Source organism: Callorhinchus milii, unplaced genomic scaffold (genome assembly GCF_018977255.1).
Source record: "Callorhinchus milii isolate IMCB2004 unplaced genomic scaffold, IMCB_Cmil_1.0 Scaffold5, whole genome shotgun sequence".
NCBI lineage: Eukaryota > Metazoa > Chordata > Chondrichthyes > Chimaeriformes > Callorhinchidae > Callorhinchus > Callorhinchus milii.
Window position 1 is genome coordinate 17222787 of NW_024704746.1, and position 22639 is coordinate 17245425.

A 22639-nucleotide genomic window follows, 5' to 3' on the forward strand; every position below is an offset into this window, starting at 1 on the left:
GTGATAGGTTATGTAATCCAGCCAACCAGGAAGGTTGCTGTACTCCAGGGTTTTGCTTACTCTATACTGCTGATTACAGCTCAGTCAGCCCAGCTCATTGGCAGGACCTGGAAGAGCAGACCAGTCACTGGGGACAGGGAATCCTCCCACTCAACTCCTGATAAACCCGCAAGACAAAGCCCTAAGGGTTAGAAAGTAAGGTTGGTCCTAGCTGTACAAGCAGCAGGAAAGGTTGACAGACATTGCTATCAATGGCACGATGTGCAATTTTAGCAGGTTAGACAGCACATACTCTGGGGTCCCTAAGCCTTGGCTCTTGCCAACCTGTCCTAAATACTTTCTGGAATTAGGTAACCAGGATGCGTCACTCCAGGGAGAGAGTGTGCATTGCAGTCCAACAGTTTATCTCTGAAATTTCCATGTGTAGGTGGGATACATTGAATTCTCAGTTTGGTTTGGATTCCCTTCAGCATGGGTGATGGGTTTCTGCATGTGTCAGACACACAGCTGACCCCATCCTCCCACCCTCCCCCAAAAATTGAAGCCAACTGTGAAGATGTACAGGACTGTAAGTATGTATTGTCATATTAACAATTAAAAGTGGAATTTTGCTCATCAACTGAATTCTTTTTCGCTCACATGCAGCAATACAATATAAAATCTGATTCTGTATTTCTTTTTTTTTTAGTTTAAAAATTACTATATTTTTTGACAATAAAATTGTTAAAATGAGAAGAGTTTAAATAGCCTTCTGTTTCACATAAAGTTTGAACCTTGTGTACTTGCTCCATCGCCTGTCACTAAATCTGAGCTGACTACTGGAACCGATGTGGATGGAAAGAAAGTAAAAAGTAATTTAACTTCATTGATTGACTGGATAAAGTGGAGGGCTTATTCACAATGAGGATGCACCCACTTGGCAACTTTAATCTTACATCACCTGCGGTAGATTCACTTTGCTTATCATTTTCTCTCTTTTTTATCTCCTATGTCGGAAGAGGTGACAATGGTGGTCGTGTCTACCTCTCCAACCCGAACTGATGCAAGCTTTCTGACATTGATTTTGGTTGAATATCTTTGCGATTACCAAAGGGTCAGAGCTTACATTTTGGTCAACCTGTTCAGTTCTCTTGAAAACCTTCTCTGTTACAAACTAAAACAAGAGAAAACAATGACGATTCATTGCTCTGAAGTCCTTACCTCTGGTCCAGCAGAACCTGTCAAACCCTGCGGCCCAGAATCACCAACTTTACCCTAAGGTCAAAGAGAAATGCCATAGGAATCAGTCTACGTTTAGTGATCTGATACAGAACTTACATCTCTAATGCAGTGAAATATGGTGATTTTAAAAGGGATTTCTTCATTCAGAAATCTAGATATATGTCAAGTTTACTCACATAATATGAGCTCGTATTTGAAATATGTTCAAAGGAGAGAATCTGTGAAACATTGTGACACAGTTTTGGTTCTTAGAATAAGTCCCTACATGGGTTCATTCATTCATTAAAGAATTTTATTTGAAATCACCATCTGATACATCCCAATATATTGCATTTATTTACCATTAAAAGCTAGTCTTAGAAGTTCTGTGGGTTCATTTGATTATTGAAAATACACTGTATATTTAAATTCAAACTACAAGCATGGTCAACATATCTAATCAGTTTGAAATACTTTTGCAAAACATAAACCTCCTGAGTAGTTAAAACCACAATAATTATAATTCTGCAATAAATGTGATGCTAAATACCATTCATACTTCGCAAATATAAATCAAAGGCTAACTGTGATAGTCAGCTCAACTTGTGAAGTTTGTAAAAATAATGAAAGTATGAGATAAAAATCTCACACACTCTCCCATTATAGTAGTCCCTGGACCACTGTAAAAATGATTGGTACATTTTAGTAATTGCATTTGAAAACAGAACTTGTATTGTTTCCCCTGATATTTAAATAGATTATGTTGATCTGGCATTTGAATTGAATCCATTCTTAAGTGAATGCAAGCAATTTGCCACAGTAACTTATCTAAATGTCAATTGGAGTATATTCATCATGACAAAAACAATGAATGAAACAAGCTGATGGAACATTTAACATACCAGTGGTCCTTGTTTTCCTTTAACTCCTGGTGGCCCCGGTAAACCAATTGTGCCCTTAAAAAGTGAACAAGAATACATTTGGAATAAGCAAATACAAATTATAGAAGGCTATTAATGCAAACAACCGTAGTCTACCATTACAGGCAATAACAACTGAGTTTGGGAGTCTTTGAATTATACATTATTATCCTAATGCAAAATGTTATTAAAAGTAATGGAGCTATTTTAAATTTAAACAAATTAAAATAGACAGTAGCAACTTGCATTAACTCACTATACACACATGAGGTTGAATAATTATTGCAGACACAAATAAAGACAATAAATATGTCATATGCCGTAACTTCTTAATATGCTTGGCTTTAAATATAAAGCAGAATAAAAGAAATACAGAGGTTGAATTGTATGGGTTGGTGAGCATGTATACGGGGATTTGCTCACTCTTTTATGTGAAAATAAATTGCTATTAGCCTGGGCATGTAACAAGCCTATGTTCTCTCTGATGTTTAGTGATTGTGTTGTGTAGCGTGGTTACTATTAATAATTGTGTTTGTCTGTGCAGAAAGAAGTTGGATTATTTTCCTTGATGTTTAAAGAGATTGTGTTGGTCTGGCATTAAAGCAATTGCTGATGTGAAACAAGTCTATATAAAGTGACTGTGTTCCCCATTCCTTTCTTTGAAAGCCCACTGCCCCAGATGTATAAAGAGCCTCTTATGTTCAAAGAATTCTGTCGGACAGATGTTCTGAGACAGAAATTGACACTAATGTTGTTTTCTCCTCTACTCCGCAATGGGCACTGACTCAAATTGGGATATGACTCCACAAGAAGCAGTCACCTTCCACAACCTTATTTAAGTAGCAGATTTTGATGCAGGAGCTCAGTAGTCAAAGTTAGTAGCCAATGGAACCATGCCAAGATTGTGTCATTCCTAGAGCTTTGAAGGATTGTGCTGCCCCAAATGTATGTTTGCATTGTTCCTGATGCATAAGAAATAGAAATGACCCCAATATTTCAAGATATTCTTCTTGACCTGATATTTAAAGAGGTGGGTTTGATCCTGATGTGATACAGATCGCTCATAATGGCTGGAAACTAGATGATTTTTTACTGATATTTGAATGCTATTCAACTACTTATTTTATAAAATTGCTTGCCACAATATTTCAGACTCCTGCCTAAAGATGTAATACTGTCAGTTACATTTCAGCTGTAAATAAATGTTGCTGTTTAAGTGACTTAATTGGGTTAACTAGACAAGCATTTTCTACTTTGGCTGGCCATGTTCATGCCTCAATAAAATGAGAATAATATGGGAGCTGATAACATGAGTAGGATTTACAACTCTTGGATTTTCTCTGCCAATCCCTCTCAGCTTAGTAATGCAAGCAAACTTGGCATCTTTGGTAGTGCACTCACAGCAGTGCAATCACACTAGCAGTAGTTTCCATATAGCATGAATGACAGGACGGAACTACTCCAAGAACAGTAGTTTTCTTGATGATTTATCAAGGCTCAGAAACTTTCTCTCCTATAACATCAGTGTCAGCCTAGACTATTAGCTCCAGATATCAGGCTTTTACCCAGAATCAGGGTGCAACAGTGTTAAGATGACCAGTTATCTTCAAATGAATTGATCATTCACTTCCTGAGCCTCTGTAGAACCTTACTGGCATAAATGGCTGTCACATTTGCCTGCATTTACAGTCACTATACTTTAGTAATTACCTGCAAAATGTTTTGAGATGTTTCAACATCAAAAGGAGCTACAAAAATTCAGGTTCTTCTATTTGGTTTCGCATTTGATGGACAGGACAGCCAGATTGCTCAAATAATCTGTGACCTTTTCCACAGATACTTTCTTAAGGGTTAGTTCGGTCAATTTATTTATACTGTTTTTTGTCATGCAATACATTTAAAACCAAACACCCACTTCAAATGGACTTTAAATCTTACCCGGTCTCCTGGATATCCTCTTTCTCCAGATGCTCCCACTAGACCATGCTCACCCTAGACATCACATTGCCATATATAGATACACAATGATCACAGCCAATTTTCACATGAACAAAACAGCATTGTTTAAGCTTCACATTTCATGTAAGAAAACACCTGTGTTAAATAATTTGCACAAGTTGATTAGCTTTGATAGTTACCCAAAGGCAAATGGAAAATGAATGTTTCACATATTAATCACTGTTATTATCTTTGCAACTGAAGTGTTGCTCCTGAGGATTTCTCTGCAACAATAAGGGTAATGCTTCACATTAGATTTTGTGGTCCAAGAGGACTGAGTGAAGCAATACAACCTAAAGTCCCCAAATCACGCAAGTACTGTAGTTGAAAGCCTTTAATGATTGTGGAAATACTTCTGCACCACCATTTTGAAAATACAGTAAAGCTTATGGTACATTTTTCATTCCAATCATTACCTGTTGATAGCTCATTTCCTAATAGTTCATTTCTCTAACACTGGGATCATCCTCATTTATTTAGAATCAGTAACTGCCACTAACTCGTGCTTGAACAGCAGCGTATACTAGCGAACAATTGGCATAGATTCACATCTGGTGCCATATGCTTCTTTTCCATTTCAGTGTTAAAGCTTGCAGATGTATTCCCATCAATGAAGAGAGGTTGACATTCAAAAGCATTAAATGAATTAGCTGGAATTAATTTAGCTTTTTTTCTCAGATAAGCAGATGTTTAAACAGTGTACAGTTTCTGTACAAGTGATGTATTACTCCCATAAGACGAGAAAAACAATATGGATATGGTACATAGAATATGTAAAACAGTGTTGTTTCACTATCTGTACCAGTGTAGACAAACCAACAAACACTGTCCTATCCCGTAAAAGGATACATCATCAATATCAGCTAATAAAATGTTAAAAAGTATCATTAATTTCTTATTTCTTATTGGTTTTCAGCTTGGTTTTATTCTGTTCTCGTGAATTAACAATGAAGAATTTATTAAATGACGAGTAATCAATGGTTGATTAGAATATAACAAAGAAATCAGTTGAACACTCTTATGATTGATGTTGCCCCTCCTTTCTGATCTACAGAGTCGGCCTGTTTTCTCCCGTTTATCACTTAATCCCAGACCTATGCAAACTCATGCTCAGCAGATGGCAGAGGAATGCTTCAATTTGCCTTCCAAATTTGCCTACCTACATGGAAGCACCTCCCAACATTATAGAAACCACAGCAACAAATGCTTTCATCACCACATGAAATTGATTCTATGTGGACAGTTTTTCCCTTGATCATTAGACACACTTAACCCAGTAAAACATATTAAATATATATGCAGCATCAGGAAATTTTAAAATTCTTTTCTTTGAAATTGATGAAGTCTACATGTGCAGAGAGCACTTTTACTAGTTCCCACAGCCTGTGAGGTTTATTTTATCTCCGTTCAGCCATACGGAAAAATTACACAAGCAGAGATTGAATTTAAATACAATTGCTTTATATTTTCTCAAATCAAAGCAACGTTTAAAATGATATCATAAAGAAACTTAGCTAAATATTTCATCTTAAAAATATACTGCAAACTTTAAATTCGCACAAAACAATATGTTCCATAGAATCTATAGGATTCTGATCTTTGTTTTGTTTTCCTCACTTCCAGGCTTGACTATGCCAACTACAAGCCTTCTTCACGTCCCCCCCACCCGTGCTGCCCTACCATCAGTGGACCAGCTTTCAGCTGATCTGTCCCCATTTTCTGGAATTCCATTCCGGAGTTCCTTCGCCTCGCCCCTTCCTTCACCTCCTTCAAGATCCGTCTCAAGGCTTACCTTTTTGACTGAACCTTCGGTCATCTCCATCCCACTACCCCCACACCCTCCCGAATCTAACGCCCCCTCTCGAGTGCAAATACCCGGCTAACTAGCACCTTGGGACATCCTCCTGACATGAAAGGTGCTATATAAATGCAATTTATTGTTGTGCTTTTGTTTAAAATAAGATCTCCAAATGTTATCATCGTTTGATGGTGCTATCTACTCACCAAATACAATATGTTAGTATTTTAGGTTTAACGTTTTATTTTCTGAAATTAAATAATAGTTTTGTTCATTGCAGTAATCATTACAACAAGGGGCACAAATCGCAGGGCACTGCTCACATTTACAACAAAGGCTGAATGTGATATTGATTTGTGTGAATTTATAACCAGTGATTAAAACTTTCTGCAAAAACGGATTTCACATATGCTTTCTTCCCCCCACCCCCCTGCAGTTTTCTTTGACTTCAAAAGACTCTGAACAGAAGAAAACCTTCCACAACTACAGCCTTTTAAATTAAAGTCAGGCTATTGTGTGTTCAACACAATATGGAAATCTAGAGAATTGCGTGTTTACACCATAGTGTTTAAAGATTACAATAACAGAAATATTTAGATCACCTTATCACCTTTCAATCCAGGTTGCCCGACATTTCCCACCAAGCCCTGTGGGGGAGAAAAAAACATTGAAAGCAGAGGAGAGGTTTTGTTACATCTGGAAGATATGAATCACATGTCACAATAGGATAATTGTAGAAATTCAGCAAATAGAAAATCAGTGCCTTAGAGGACAAAAACAGATACCTGAGGTCCTGAAATTCCTTGGAGTCCACGCAATCCCACAGGACCCAAATTACCCTATAAAAAAAAGGAATTAAACATTCTTACAAAGGATAGGGTGCAAACATTTCATCCTTTGTTCTTGCTCTTGATTATTATCCAGCAACCTCTGTTGGAAAGTGCACATGTATTGACATCAGGTGAAGAATGAATCCATCCCATTCATAAACGACTGCAAACACCAGGTTAGCCAATTGGGTGAAATACAACAGAGAGGTTGAGCCCAGTATGCGTTAATGCATTTTGGTCTACCTACTGGAAAGATCCCCATGTTGCAACACAGGAATAGGCCAACCCCTCTCCCTCACTCCTCCCACCTCAACCACAACCTGACTGAAGCTTCTGAGAGTTGTAATCCAGAGGAAGTCAGGGCTGAACATGAATCAAGTATCAAGTTGAAGCGGGGTGAGGGGGTGTTTGGAGTTGAACCCTGCTTTCCCAACTTCCAGGACATAATTTCTCAGGAGATTTTATTGTTGCGGTCTTTGAACACATGACAGGTCAACTTATATCATATGCTTTGAACTGGAAGCCCTGGAAACCCATCTTTGAATAGCCTATGAATTTAATACCACACTAATTTATAGTATGGTGCAGGATTCTTGTTAACAAATGCCATTTTGACATCACCTGGCTTTCAAATTTTATGGATTTCAAATCAGATTGGTAATCTTTCATTAATGCTTTTTAATTAAAAATATCTATCTATCTAATTGCAAACTGGCCAGTTTCCAATATGAAGCACAGAGATGAACTTGTCTTCAACACAGCTCTTGGATATACTTACAACTGTAAGTTCTTGGATCTGGGACTAGAAAACACCCTTCAATTGAATGTTACCAAAAATCTATAAGAAGATCTTGTCCAATTTTTGAAAAATACTTGTAAGCTTTGATTTAATAATGCAAAACTGCACTTGAAATGGACAACATATTGGCAGGATATTTTTAGACGTTTGTCACAACTGAAGGCTTTATTGCCATGTTTATATTTACAAAGCCAATACCCCAGAATGTTAAACTACAATAAACTAATTAAACTGCAATTGGTTATGCTATTATATCTACATTTGTTTCATAAGTTTACTAAGTTTATCACTGGTAAACTTATATTATAGCTTCTGGCTCACAGCATATTATATAAACCCTGCTAGTCCATAAAATGAATCTCTAAACAAACAGTCCTGTGAAATAGACATCAACACCATATTTGACTTGTACGCCAGACCTTTCACTATGACAGGAACATATGTTATTTATTTATATTATTTCAATGTGCTGTCAGAACTCATGTTTGGATCTGTTAAATTCATAAAAAGAAATGGTTTATTAAATGTTCCATTCAACCGAAAGTCCATAGCAAACAAAATTCATTTTATCCACATTGAAACTTAATCATTGGGAAATATGCTGATACAAAAGTCAAAATGAAGTACTGTTATTCATCCAGTACATCCTGTAATGTGTCTGCTATATACATATTGCAAAGCATGCACCAAATATACCCCATACACAATGTTTTAAGAGCAGAAGATAGCTAATATTTTGGGCTGGACATAGTTTAACTAAATTGACAAGTAAAATACGAGTTACATCAAATAAAATAATGAGTGTAACTATGTAGTAATATTAAATATACAGGGAATATTGAAATTGGTAATCAGTATTCATTTGCCACACTTCTGAATGTGTTCTACTTACTCTGAGACCAGGAAATCCAGAAGGGCCAACACCACCCACAATCCCCTAAAATAAAACAATTCTATATTAATACTTAAGTTTTCTTAGACTTCAAAAAAATGCGACAGTAAAACTTGCATAATTCGTATCTTTATAAGTCGAGTCCAATTCAGCTTTCTACCAAAACACTTGGATTTCATTGTACAAGTCGTATTAATCGTAACACTGTATCCTTATCCTCTATTACTCCTGTGCTTACCAGCTGTATTGAATTACGATTGCAGATTAATGATTAAATAGGATTTTATACAACTTATACAGTTTGTCTGTAACTTGGACTTCATGCAAGTAATATTAAATGTTAACAACACTTCTATTTGTGTGTATTTAACAGCACATAAAATACAATACAATAATACTGTATTGTATTTAATAGCACATCATACATCATCGCAATTCCTGTGTTCATTTCCCTTCGCAAAGATCTATTGACACAGTGATTTTAATCAGAACCAAAATCATATTCGACTAACTACAATAGAAATTACTAGTTTTTTTTCAGAATGATCTTGAATAAATGCTGCGTTGTTCTACGTTTCAAATAACAGATCAGATAAAAAATAACTGGAATCCAGCTTCCGATTTGCAATGCAGGTTGATTTATAAATTCTGAATCAATTCCACCTTTGGGGAACATTTCACACTGAGGCTGATTTAGATGTACAGCAGTGCAATCTAGGGACAGACTTGAGGCCAATTATGATAGACAAGTTCCCCGTGCTGTCAGCACATTCACTCCTTCCGAAATGCTACAAACACAGCCATTCTGCCTGCTGTTGCTGCATGTACATTATGCGTTAAACATTTAAAAGTAAGCTGCCACAGAAGGCAACAGTATAAAGCAGAATATTACCTATTTCACACACTATAATAATAAGGGCAGTCTGGGTAAACAATACCATGATTTTGAATTTTGCATTACATCTACAAGACCTTGGAATTTAAAGGCCTTTTACAAGAATATCTTGAATAATATCTTCTCCCCTTGTAAGTCAATCGTGAAGTATGATGGTTTGTGATGTACTCCATGATAGTTACAGCTTGAATGTTATGCACTTTACGTGTAAAACTGCATGTAATATAATCCTGTTTGACATAGATGATTTCAATAAACTCAAGCTGGATTCTAGAGAACTTAATGACGATGACAACAATTCCTAGACAATTTCAAATTATCGGGCTGTTTTCTGTATTAGGCAACAATAAGATTTCAAAGGTTAAATGTCACATTTTACAAGTAACAGCTCCATGAAAAAGTGCTTTGTCAACTTTTTTAAAAAATTGTTTGCCAAGCACACAAAGCAATGACATAAATCACATCAAAACACATCATGCTGTAAAAATATCTTTGCATTGCTTTCATGTTATGTCATTGCAATAAAAATGATCTGTGACGTTGCTGCTTCCATGCAATCAAGACAGTCCCCCTTCAAGACAGAAGGCTCTGATAGCACTGATAATGGACAGAAGACACTGGCATTCGGGTAACTCACAGGGTTGCCATCTGAACCAGGAGGACCTCTTGCTCCAAAATCGCCTACAAAACCCTATTAAAATAAGGAAGAGTTTCAGATGAATATTCTCACCAAAAGCGTCATAAGAGAAAGGACATGTGAGTCCACTTATATCTCCTTCACAATCTCCTGCCACCACCACTGAAATATTCATTCTAATTTAAACCAAAAGCAATCGTTCAACAGAGGCTTCGCCGAAACTTGCCAATGCAAAAAAAAAGCCACTGCTTTACATGTAACTTTTGTGAGTTTGAAAGAGATTTCAGACATCCCAAAAATATTCTGTTATTAAAATTAACATTTTCATTCAGCTGCTAATATGTTGTAAAATAAAGTACTTTGCTGCCAATCAGAAGAATACTATCTCCAGACAGCAATATTAGAATATACTATAGTTCCTCTCATGGTCGGTTTGAATTAGAATAGTTCAATGCAGGTAACATAGCATCTGATGCCTCCTTGTGGCTAAGCAGGCATAAGCAATGCAACATCAGAGGATTTATATGGTATTGTTTGTTGGTAGCTTGGATGCACGATCTAAAACAAGATTGCATTTAATCTTGCAAAAAATTAATCTTGCCCAAGGAAAAGAGCGCCCCACCTTAAGTAAAAGAAATTGTTTTAATAGTTAATTAGGAAACTATGCACTGTCCAGAAATTTCCATATTTCTAATGTTATTTACGTGTCCTGGACGTCATATAGATTAATTCAATCTCAAATCTGTTTTACCTCCCCAATTTTATCTCCTGTTTGTGCTGATTGTGTGATTGCACAAAGCTCATCCAAACTATCACTTATTCATCTGGATGTTACTCACTCAACTTGTGGACGTCTCTTCACTCACTGGTTTATTTCAGTTCCATTAACTTGCACCAGATGTACGATCCAATGAGGATGGCTTTGTAAGTTATGGGATAAAACCTGCTCCCAGTAGTCTTATGAGTCAGACAAACCCAATGCTTATGATAAAAATGTGTGTGCTATAAATAGGCAAAAAATGTCAGATGACTGTTATGCACAGAATTTATATACTGCAGTATATTGGACGGGACAGATTGAAAATTCTTTGACACTAGACATATTTATCAGTTTCACCCGACAGCTTCATTTAGGAAAATAAAGTAAGCATTTTTTTTAAGTAAGAACTATTTGGTTTTAATAAAATGTTTGCCAGTAGGTTTAGGTTGGAATAGTCAACAGACAACTGATTAAAACATAAACCAAGTCTTTTTAATTCACCTTATTCCAGCATAAAGCACAATGCATCATTCATTCTAATCATTCCCAAGGTAGATAATGCAACTACAGTATTACATTGTAGTGAGTGAATTTGTTCAGGAGTGTTGGCTTTTATGCAATGAGTTATGTCAACAGGGATTGATTCCTGGCAATCCCATTTCCCAATGAGAAACACAGTGTACGTTTGTTAGGACAATGACTTTGGGAGACATTCAAAGAAAAGATTACTGCAAAAGGCAGTTTTATAAGGAGGAGTTTCTAAGGTTTGTTGACTTCAAGTTGCAGTGAGATTCCATTCTAGCTCGAGACAGTACATTATGCGCCACAAACCAGACCCAAGAAGTAAACAAAACACATACTAGCTTCATAAGCTCTCCACATCTGTGGCACTTGTGGGTTAATGAGCCTGTCATAAACCACTGGTTCCTGATGTGTGTTCCCTGTCTGATTGCAGCAAGTGTAAACACATTCCAGTGGCTGATAGCACTGTCTGACATAGCCCTCTCCCTCCCTTCTAAACAATCATTGTTTGTTCATTTTTTCCAGTCTCAAAGTGATTCGATCTCTACTTCCCCAATTGTTTGCTCTTTACAATCTTGTATAAAAGAGCTCAATGTTGGGTGGGAGAAGTGGAAATTTGACTGGAAACTGGAAACTCGTACATTTTTCCAAGCTCCTAAAATTTCATTTCCTTAATGTTACTGGCTCCAGGGCTCATCACAACAAATGTGGTTTTATCTGGCGCAGAACTTAATTAGTATCAAAGCTGGAAAAAGCAGGACTATCAACCTTTGGTAAGGCTTTGGGCTTTGCTGAAAGAGCTATAATTTGGCTACCAGCTGTAACTTGAAAATATTGCTTGATCCTAAGCAGTCTCACTCATCACTAAAGCAGGTTCTGCACATACACAATTAGCAGATGCACAGTCCTGCAAAGTGATGTTATTTTTCATGCTAATGAAGACCTATCAGAATAAAATGACTGTAAAGAAATTACAACCACCCTCAAAAAATGAAATGGTCGGTTGGAGCGACTATATAAATGGACCAAAGGCTCATTATTGTATTTACTGCTTTTATATTTTAATTAATTTTACTTGACTCCAAATAATTGTGATTATTTCAATTTCTGAGGTAGTAACTCGAGCAGGATTTGGGATCAGAAGACAATGTTTTTAAGTTATCTGCTCTTTAGACACAGTGAGAACTGATATTTTATAACAAATGGATTAAAGAATAATAATCATAGTGCATTAAATATTGTGTTATAAAAAGAGAACCTTCTTATACTTAATGCCAATCATACAATATTTCCAAAGAAGTGTCCTGCGAATGACAGAGCTGTGAAACTTAAAGCGAACAAACTTTTGATGTGCAGTCATTCTTAGCATGTTTATTGCTTTGAAGTGTGGGTTATCAATTTAACATTACTATTTTACTAGTGTTAACCATTGCGTATTTGCTCATTTTATTGTGACCTCATTTAGTTTGCTTATTCTAAAAACAATCAAAAACATCCAACTTCTATTTCTCTCTAAGTTACTATCGTAATTAGATATCCATTTCCACCCAAGAGAAGACAAGAGAAGACAACAGGGATTAGTAGATTTCCTGTCAACCTTGAACAATAATATGCCAGCAGGAGGTGCTGTAACTAAAGCAGGAGGAATCGCTCGCCTTGCTCAGTACTGTGGTTCCATGCCAAGTGTCTAGTGTTGAGAAGCCTGGAAGTATTTAAGTTTTGTTTCTTGCTGATACGTTTTAAAATGTTTTGTTTCACTGCAGCTTCAAACTGCAGTCTGCCAAATGTGTGAACTCATTTGCGTCAGTTGAATGAGTTTAGGATGTTGGAGCGAGTGTGAGGTCAAGATCTTCGATCTCAAGGGGGCGAAAACAGTAACATCTTACTCATCGTCCTCTACCTGAATTTTCAGTCCTCTTGGTTGGGTTACAAGAACTGTTGGTGATAAAAGTTTGCCATGGGCAAAAAAAATGTACTTTTCCCCTGGGAAATACCACTTTCAATGTTCAAAGAAAAATCAAACAAAAGGTGCACTTAAAGTACCACAATCTGACCAGTTCAATGAAGAATAATCTGCCTTTTTGTTTATTGCAGATCAATAACATAAGATCATGTGGTCCCATCCAATATGAAGCAACACTGTAGCATTCACTTTAGCTCCAGTTGCTTTGCCAAATCAAGCTCAAGTCTAGTGACTGGTTGGATTCAAGTAAGTAACAGTACAGTTTTAAGATTCACAATTAGTAAAGGCTCTTATTATCACTTCTAAAAATAATCATGGAGCTAAATCTGGCATCATCAACTTTACAAAGCGGCACAGAAAAAAAAACGATAATGAATAATCTTTTAAGGTCAGTGCATGGAATAGCATTGATGAACACTGTTTTCCAACATTGCAAATTCTTTTGTAAGACTTCCTGGTAAATGGAACAAGTTGCATTCTTATGGAAAAAATGCTTTTTGGTTCAGTGAAGTTTAGCACAACAAATAGTGGGAACGCGCTCGCCCACGGTCTACCATCAGATCAGAGCTCCCATGCGTCAGCATGACAAACTTCGTATGTACAAACCCCAACATAATTAACCTGTTTCAGTGTGTACAAAGTTTCCAGAGTACCAGAAGAACAAAGTTGCAGGCCCAGAAGTTAATTTTTATCTTAAAATCAAAAATGTCAAAATAAAACTAACAGTTCTAAGCTGGAATTATGTTATTTCACAGGAATAGAATTTACCTGTCTGCCCTTTGGACCTCTTTTTCCACTGGGACCAATCACACCCTGTGAAGAAAAGGTCATTGTTATTACACCACATAACATTTAAATGTCATGGTCTTTTAAAACAATTGAACAGTCCACTACAGTCTGTCATCTGTACTAGTCACTGTAGTAGATTTTTGAGGGCTGTTGACCTATGATGGATATGGGTTTTGCAGGAGACTTTTTTTGTTTAAACGCAAAAGTTGTTTTAAAATGAAAAAAGCAAAAAAAAAAGCTAATTTAAGTAATGCAGTTATTTTCCAGGTTTCTTTGTTGTTTTTTTGTGAGTGATTAAAATGTTCACAGCATTTGAGAGGCAATTATATTTAGAGCTGATCATATCATAAGCTACAACATACGCAGCACTTTACAGTAAATTTTGTGAAGCACTTCGAGACATTCAACTGACATGGAAGTCTGTGTAAAATGGAAGGATCATTATTGTAGCGTGTGGCCTGTCACAAACTTACTCGTTTTCCTTCAGGTCCAGGTGGTCCCATTGTCCCCGGAGAACCGATAAAACCCTAGGGACAGAATTTGGATGAAAATCAGACTGGAACTTAATGCAGCAGAAAATCATTAACATTAATCAGCCGTTCTTCGGATGAGATGTTAAATCGAGGTTCGGGTGGATATTAAAGATCCCATGGCACTATTTGAAAAGAGAAGGGAGTTTCTCTCTCCCGGTATCCTGGCCAACAATTCCCCAAATAGAAAATGTAATAATTCATTTCATGGTTGTTTGTGGGACATTGCTGTGTTACAGTGTGCAACTGGCTGCTGTGTTTCACTTAGAAAGTACACAGTCAATCCTGTGAAGCTCTTTGAGATGTCTCAACGACATGACCAGGCTTGTATATCTAATGCAAAGGTTAATATTATTATTATTGCATTTCTACATAACTATGTCTGACTGCGAGTCAATAATACCATGCAACTATTGTCAGCTTATGATAAGCTACTTCTACAAATTAAGCGCCATATAGTTTAAACCTGTTAGGCCACTTTGTCTTAAAATTTAAAGTCATGCAAAATTGTGGAAAAATTACAAAATCCAGCCTTCATCTGGAAGATGTTTCTTTTTAAGAATTGCAGAAGACTCGCTACCAAATTCCGACTTATTTAAAGAATTTTCAACGACGATACACAGTTTTAAATTTTAAGACAAAAGGATCTGATTTTCTGATTTAAGGGGGAACTTATTGAAAACTTTAAAAATGTTGACACTTTACTCTGCATAGTGAATAGAGAAGTGACTGGCGAGTCAGTTCAGGGTCTCTACTTGAAAGGCACTACACAAAATGTAATTTGTTGTTGACAATGCAGTGAAGCAGTTAGAAAACCGAATGTAGAACTTGGATACGTTAGCCAGAACAGTAGAATATAATCGTACAGATATTATATTGCTCTCACGACACCAGGCTGAGTTTGTCAGGATGAAAGAATGCTGGGCAAGGGAACATGTGGGATTTCCCCAAAGTAAAATGCAGTTTTAAAAAAAAATCACAATTGCAGCTTCCTGCTAAAATGTAATAGGAAAACAGTGAGCACTTACCAGTTAATATCATGTACATTAGCCTGACTGCTCTTTTAAAATGGATGTTCTGCACTGTACATTGCAGTCTGATATAGTGGCAGAGAATAACTGAACAGGGCAAATACTGTATATGACTTGTAAAGTTGTTATTTTGCTGCCTTTGATCTGATCAGGCAACATCATGCAAGAGAAGCATGCAGCACAGAACAAAGGAAGAGTTGAATTGGGAACAGAAACATCCTGATTTGAACCTTTGTATGATAACATATGACAATTAAAAAAAACAGAGCTTTTCAGACTGTTGTTGAGATGAGAAAAAATAGTTCTATTAAATTAAGAGCAAATAAGAAATAGGTCCAAATGACATTCAGTGAGTCAAGTAATTTAAAGTGGAACCTGAGAACTATCCTTCTGTGTAAAGATATTGCAAACTAAGAAAATCCTTTCTTCTTTGCAAAAACTATCTCCTCCTATCACTTGCTATCTCCCAGCAAAATATTGGTGGTACAAACCTTAGAGGATGATTTAGATCGACACAGAAATGAATGGTAAAAACTTATGACAGTAACAGGAGACAACGAAACAGAATTCCATGGGAACCCGCTCAGCAAAGCTGTTGGCTAAACATCCATCTTAACAGAGCTGAGCGTTGAAAGAAGTATAATTTTCAACAAAACAGGCATGGGAAAATCTGTGTCGCCTAAACACAAACATGTGACATAATGATAGTAAATCATGTTGCAATACAATGTCACACTTAATCTCACTGTGGCTGATCAGATTGTCCTCCTTCCACAAACAAAGTAAAGTTTACAAACCACTGCCTGAAGACAGCAGCTTCCTGTCGCCTAAAGTTTAGGGGGAATGGGGTAAAAGAATAAATCTTTCCCACCCCCTCTTGAATCCAACTTCCAGCTCAGGTGGAAACCTTCGACTGTCCAGCGCCTTGGGATGCCCTCCCTACATGAAAGGCACTAAATAAATGCAATTTGTTGTATCTAAATTACACACAGGACCTCTGCTTTGCCACACAAACTGGTTAAAAGTTTAAAGATTTGTAACACTTTCAATTATCAATTATTCTCCATACTATTTATTGCTGTTAAGAAAGCTTAGCATTTTGATACTGATTGAGGTGTGCAATCATGTGGTTAAAATATTTGTCTCAATAGGAATTAACTAGACCTTTTTCTCAGTCCAATTAGGCAATTTGAGCTCCAGTAATAGAGGCTTGAGTGTTTTAATCGCTGTTTCTGCTGCTGGTTGCAATCCTGTGGAATTCTCTAAATTTTTTAAAAGTGTTATTCCAACATTCAGTAACGTAAACAGTACTGCAATGAAAATTCCATATTTATATTGTAATGTTCACTCTGATAAAAAAGTATACATTAGCCTGATAAGTGCCCATGTGTTTTATGTAATGTAATCCAGGGTAATCCTGTACCAAGGCTGTGTTTGGGATACATCCGCGTAACAGTAAGGTATGTCTGTGCTCGTGCGTAGCTGAGATGCTTATTTTTCGCACGACAGCTTGTTTTGCGCGACAAAATAAAACATTTCTGGGTCTTCGGGTCACCATCAAGTCACTTACTTTGCATGAGCAAAGTGGGACATGATGTTCCTGCTTTAACCTGGATGTCATTAGGTTCCTAAGGATGCATCAAAGCAAGAAGTTCCGTTAATTATGCCCTAATGAACTGAGAGTCATTCATATTCATGTGAAAAGCCATCGACAGGCAGGAAGTGTGCAGGATGTCTGCACTCGGGTCCAAAATGCAATCGAATAGTAAGCAAATTTGTTCTGTGGTGTTATCTCAGTGTTTGGGGATTACACATTTGTCCATCCAGGACTCTGTAGTGAGAGGCTCTTTCAGAAGTCTTTAGAAATGTATTTCAATTTGAACGGTTTGGAAAGATGGTTATATGTCACAACGATAGTGCTTTAAATTTCAGTGGTACTTTTCCACAAAGCTGTCTGACCTCCTTTCCCTGTGATCACAGATTTGCAGGCAAGTGACTTAAGAATTTAGCTTCTTGTAAAACAACCACCAGGGGGATAGCAAGGCACTTCTTGAATTAACAATCTGTGCACACATGTTTCATGTACTGAAATCACATATCTTATGCAGGGAGATATATACATCATGTGCTGACATATCCAAACTTGATAATACACCACCATACATGCTCCCCATCCTACCTGCATTACACAATACGATGTTGAAATTAAATCTCATTCATAGATATTTATCTAATCTTCTCTCTTACTCTGCTAACCGTGTTAGATTTCTGCACTGTGAACGCCTGCTCCTTCCGTGATCAGAAAATTGGAAATATTAAAGAAAAGCTAAGGAAAAATATTCCGATGTTGTATGAAGAGTTGCAACATAATATTAAAAAAAGGCTCAACAGTATTCTAAATATGAATCAATCTTGCCTCCAAACTGAGAATTGTAATATATTTTGGATGAAGGCACAAATGTTTCAGCTGCCAGATTAACTCAGTAAGAAGCAAACCAGATCTGTAATCACAAGTCTGTCTGTGGGTTCAGTTCCTACTGCAGACTTGACTTGTTTTGACAACAATAATTAGATAGAGGAAAAGGTTTGACTGTCCAGCTGGCGAAATGCTCACTGAGGTGTTGCTGGAGGGTTTAAACCCTCTGATGAATTGAAGTGGAAATTGAAGTTGTAATTACTCACCCGACAGAACTGGAGTATTGCCCACAGAATCCTAAAATTCCAAGGTGTTCACGTAGCTACTACAAGTGGCAACAATCACCTATTACAGTTGAGCCAAAAAACATCTAATAGTCTGCTTACTGCAATGACATTTATTGATAGGTTATAATTTAAAACATCCTGGGTAAAATGCACAGGTCTGAATCATCTGTACAGTAAGAATATGAATGGATCATTTGTTGTAATTGTAAATGCTGTGCTCGAATGTATGATCCCAGTACATAAATAGGACTTTGAGTGCAGTTTAATAGGCCACTTAAATGAACAATGTAAAAATGATAGAACATTAAGCCATCCATAGGGCAATTATATTTCGATTTTTAAAAAATTGTAAAACAGAACTCAGCTAATTCGTAATTATCCACTATAAATCTATTATTTTAAGAGCAAAGAATACTGATTTTTTGTGACCAGCTTAGATGTGTGTAGTTGTAATCAGAAAATTAGAATTATCAATTGCACTCTGGAAACAAGACAAACTGCTATTCTACTATGAATGTGAAAGTGAAGGTCTTTGTTCAACAATAGTGACCAGTATTAATGAATTAAGAATGACTGAATCCAGCTCATTTGGAAGTTTCAGAGTTGAATCCTTGCTGTTCTGTTTTGTTAAGCTGAAATGCATTTAATGTCCACACAAAAAATAATACTAATAGTTCTTATGCTATCTCTTGGTATGATAGACAGAGGAAGTCATACTGCAGTAAGCATTGGCGAGAGCCGACATTATACTAAAAAAATCAAAACTGGAGTGGTTAGAATAAGTCATCTGAAGCCCAGCCTAAATTACTGCTTGTTCTTCACTCCTACTTCAGGAGAAAAATAAAATTCTATTTTCAGAATCTGATAAAACAGTGCTTTGGAACATTCAACAAGATATTAGACTGGAGGGATGTTGTGCAAAAATGTTGTTTTACAACAAAGTGCTTATTATAAAGGAGTGTTATCTCAGCAAACACATGATATTGTATCACGTGACTTTCTGGGGTTGCAGGGTTTACTGGGTTGTTAGGTATTAGTAAATGGAGTTCTACCAGATTTCACTGAACAGTGATCAGGAGCAAGACCTCACATTAGTAATTTTCAACTCACAACTCTGAAAGCTGAAAAATGCATGCACAAATCTAAAATTGTTCTTGAAAAATATTGTTGTTTTGCACCCAACACTGATGCTAGTGAATATTTTGTTTCGGATTTGTCAGCATACAGTACACGTTAACACCCAATATGTTGATAACAATTACAACTGATCATTCTTGCTGTTCACGTGATGAAAATCTCCTCTTGAAAATCCTTTGACCTTCAAAAAGCTGGATTAGCGCCCTTTGTACCCAAGCTGCCATAGAAAAAACCTTGCTAAATTCCTGTACCTATTTTGTTCCCTGAAGGATGACAAGATCTGTTTGGATGAAGAAAGCCCTTCTTTCATCCTCCGAGAACACCCACCCTCCCATCATCACAACATCAAGCTATTTTTTTTTTTTTTAAAAGTCCAATATCCTGGCCTCAGCAATCCTTTCTGGCAACCTGTTTCAGTCATAAATTAGTCTCTAAAGCCACCAGCAGAAATTTTGCACAGCACCAAAGCCCAGGAGCTTGGACAATTTTCCTCCCTAAACTGAAATCCTGATCCTCTTTGCACACAATCCACTTCTATCAAAGCTCAGAACGGCTAACTTAGCAAAGATCAGGGAACAAACCTTTCTGCTCTGTGTTGCTCAGCTACTCTTGATTAAACTCATGAACTTATTGGTGAAGACTGTTTGTTAATGTTGTGCTTTATGCAGAAGTTTACCTGTATTCTCTGAAGATACATTTGTCCATCTCTGATGCACGGAAAGCAAAACCAGCATGACAAACACAACCATCGTTACAGAGTCATTTCATTGTTTGTAGTGATTGAAGGTTGCTATACAAATGTAATTTTGTGCTTGGTGGCGGTGAGCAAATGCTGTAGCATTGTCATCAATGGTTAGCAGGTTAAAGCAAATTGAATGGCTGGGAATCCTGTAGCTCAGTGGTTAGAGCACTTGCCTCGCAAGCGAGAGACCTGGGTTCAATTCCCGGCAGGGCGAAATGTTGGGCAAGTTTCCTTACTCAACACGCCTCTGTTTACCTAGCAATAAGTAGTTGTTAGTCGATTGGTGAGTTGCTTTTCCGGGGGTAATAATTCCTTCCAAAAAAATAATAAATTGAGCACTTCAATCCACGACTATTCGTGGGACACTGCTGTGTGCAATTGGCTGCCGTGTTTCGCCCACAAAATATACAGGCAATTCACTTTGCAGTATATTCTGTGAAATGTGTTGAGAAGACTTGATAATGCTGCGCTATATCAAATGCAAGGATTATTTTTATTATTGATTGTTTACTATGAATTTGCAGAATCAGGGCTTCACCAGCTGTATGATAGGCATAAATAAGCATTGGGTGCTGGGATTGCGTTATTCCCATTGTGCGAAATGAAGCAATAACCCAGGCCAGTGGCTTTTAACATGTGATATGTTTGGACTGAATTCTTTAGAAAAAGATTAAGGCAGAACACGGAGGCACACAGATGTTGACAGCACTTTCTCCTCAACACATTCTCCAGCACAAATTACTCAACTGTTTATTCCTGTTCTAGGTTTAAGCCCCCTCCCCAAAAAGTTGAGGATACATATGTACTCAGACAATGTGCTCCAATGCATGAAAGGAATGATACAAATGAACTGACAACTGAAGGTATAGAACGTAGCTCTAAAAACAGGCAGCGACACAGAATGAATTGTCTTTAAACCTTACTGTCCTTACTAGCCTTATAATTATTTGAAACATCCTTAAGACCTTACTCACCCTTACACCTTTGGGACCTGGGTTACCTTCTGGTCCAGCTAAACCCTGCAATAAGCATAAAACATGTTAGTAGGCAACATTAAAAAAGTGGTAGAATTCGTGATCCTATTAATTCAGTATTTTATCCCATACAAAATAAACTTGATACTTAGTAGGCATTCATAATTTTGTCGTTGAATGATAAATTATGAAACTATGAATGAGATATATTCATACCAAATGCACTATTTTATTCATCACCATAGCAGCTGCCAAGTTTTAAATACAATTTAATCTTTCATGATTCATCTCAGCATTGGTCTTGCTCTTAACAAAATAAAGGTTGGACAAAACACAGGCATGTTCCACATGATTGATGTTTCATTTGCAGAATCACTGACAGAATGCTAGGCGTGAAGCATGAACAACTGCTAGAGAAACACAATGAATCTGTTACTATTTGAGAAACTCGGGCAATGTAAACCCTCAGAAACATCCACTTATCTTTTACAACAGGCATTCTGTTTAGAGCAGTCACCTTTGCCAAGGTCTTCAGTTGGTTTGTAGAGAGACAGCGATCTCTAAACGAGGTTGTGAATATGGTTTGGGTCTGAGATTAGGTGAGTACCATTGAGAGGAAGGCTCTCTCTTTCAAGGTAGGCTTTATGACAGATTTCCATGGAATTGGCCTACGTTTTAACCTTAGAATATGTTTCACACCACTATACTGCCCATTCAATGTTACGTCAATAAACTATTCAACAGAGCAGGTGGATTGATGTTCCACGTGGTGAGTGGTGGCAGAAAGCTGGCTGATAGCTGGCTCTCTGAACAGCATAGCCGATAGGAAATAGATTCATGAGCATAGCTCTCCACAGGGAGAGCACTTAATATCAGCTATAGTGGGGAGAGGAGATAAAAGGAGAAACAATTGCCCACAACATGTATCTTCTTTTGATCGCATTGCTGCTTTCTAATATTCTATAGCTGATACACGCCATATCCTCTATAATAGAAACATTTGCCTCTTACTAGGACCATTGTAATAATAAATTTGTCACTCAATCCACGGCTGTCTAACTGTACACCCATGGATATTAATTTGTGAATCCTACACTTGATGGTAATAGGACATGAGAGTAATGATTGGTGAACTTCCAACCGATCAATTATTTAAAAACATGTTAAACATGTCTTGGACACCAAATATTATTTCAAACACATGTCAAGCGATAATGTCAATATAGCAAATATTTGAAAACTGTACAAAACAGTGTCAAATACGGAACCCCTCAAAAATCCAAAGTATAGTTACTGCACCTGCCTGCCAGGGTAACCAGCTTTGCCAGGACTGCCAATTGGCCCTGTAATTCCCTGTGGAGGAAAGAATTAGACGTTAACATTGATATTAAATATTAATGTTGAAAAATATTAAATCCTGCTGAGCATAAACTATTTCATTTAAACTACAATCTCTTATTACGATAAGGGATCTGTTCCTTCCATCGTGGGGTTCCATTGATTGAGGTTTCAATTCCAG

General features: G+C 37.0%; 1 protein-coding gene across 1 annotated transcript in view; it reads right to left on the reverse strand.

Moving 5' to 3' along the window:
* Positions 1–22639, reverse strand: part of LOC103174799 (collagen alpha-1(XXIV) chain) — a 129472-nt gene that overhangs the window by 54058 nt on the left and 52775 nt on the right. Inside the window, exons 11-21 of the mRNA XM_042334983.1 lie at positions 22420–22473; positions 21121–21165; positions 14477–14530; positions 13983–14027; positions 9970–10023; positions 8438–8482; positions 6702–6755; positions 6519–6563; positions 4059–4112; positions 2103–2156; positions 1201–1254 (exon numbers count right to left, since the gene is read on the reverse strand). Of these exons, the coding sequence (XP_042190917.1) occupies positions 1201–1254; positions 2103–2156; positions 4059–4112; positions 6519–6563; positions 6702–6755; positions 8438–8482; positions 9970–10023; positions 13983–14027; positions 14477–14530; positions 21121–21165; positions 22420–22473 (558 nt within the window). The remainder of the gene's footprint in view (positions 1–1200; positions 1255–2102; positions 2157–4058; positions 4113–6518; positions 6564–6701; positions 6756–8437; positions 8483–9969; positions 10024–13982; positions 14028–14476; positions 14531–21120; positions 21166–22419; positions 22474–22639) is intronic.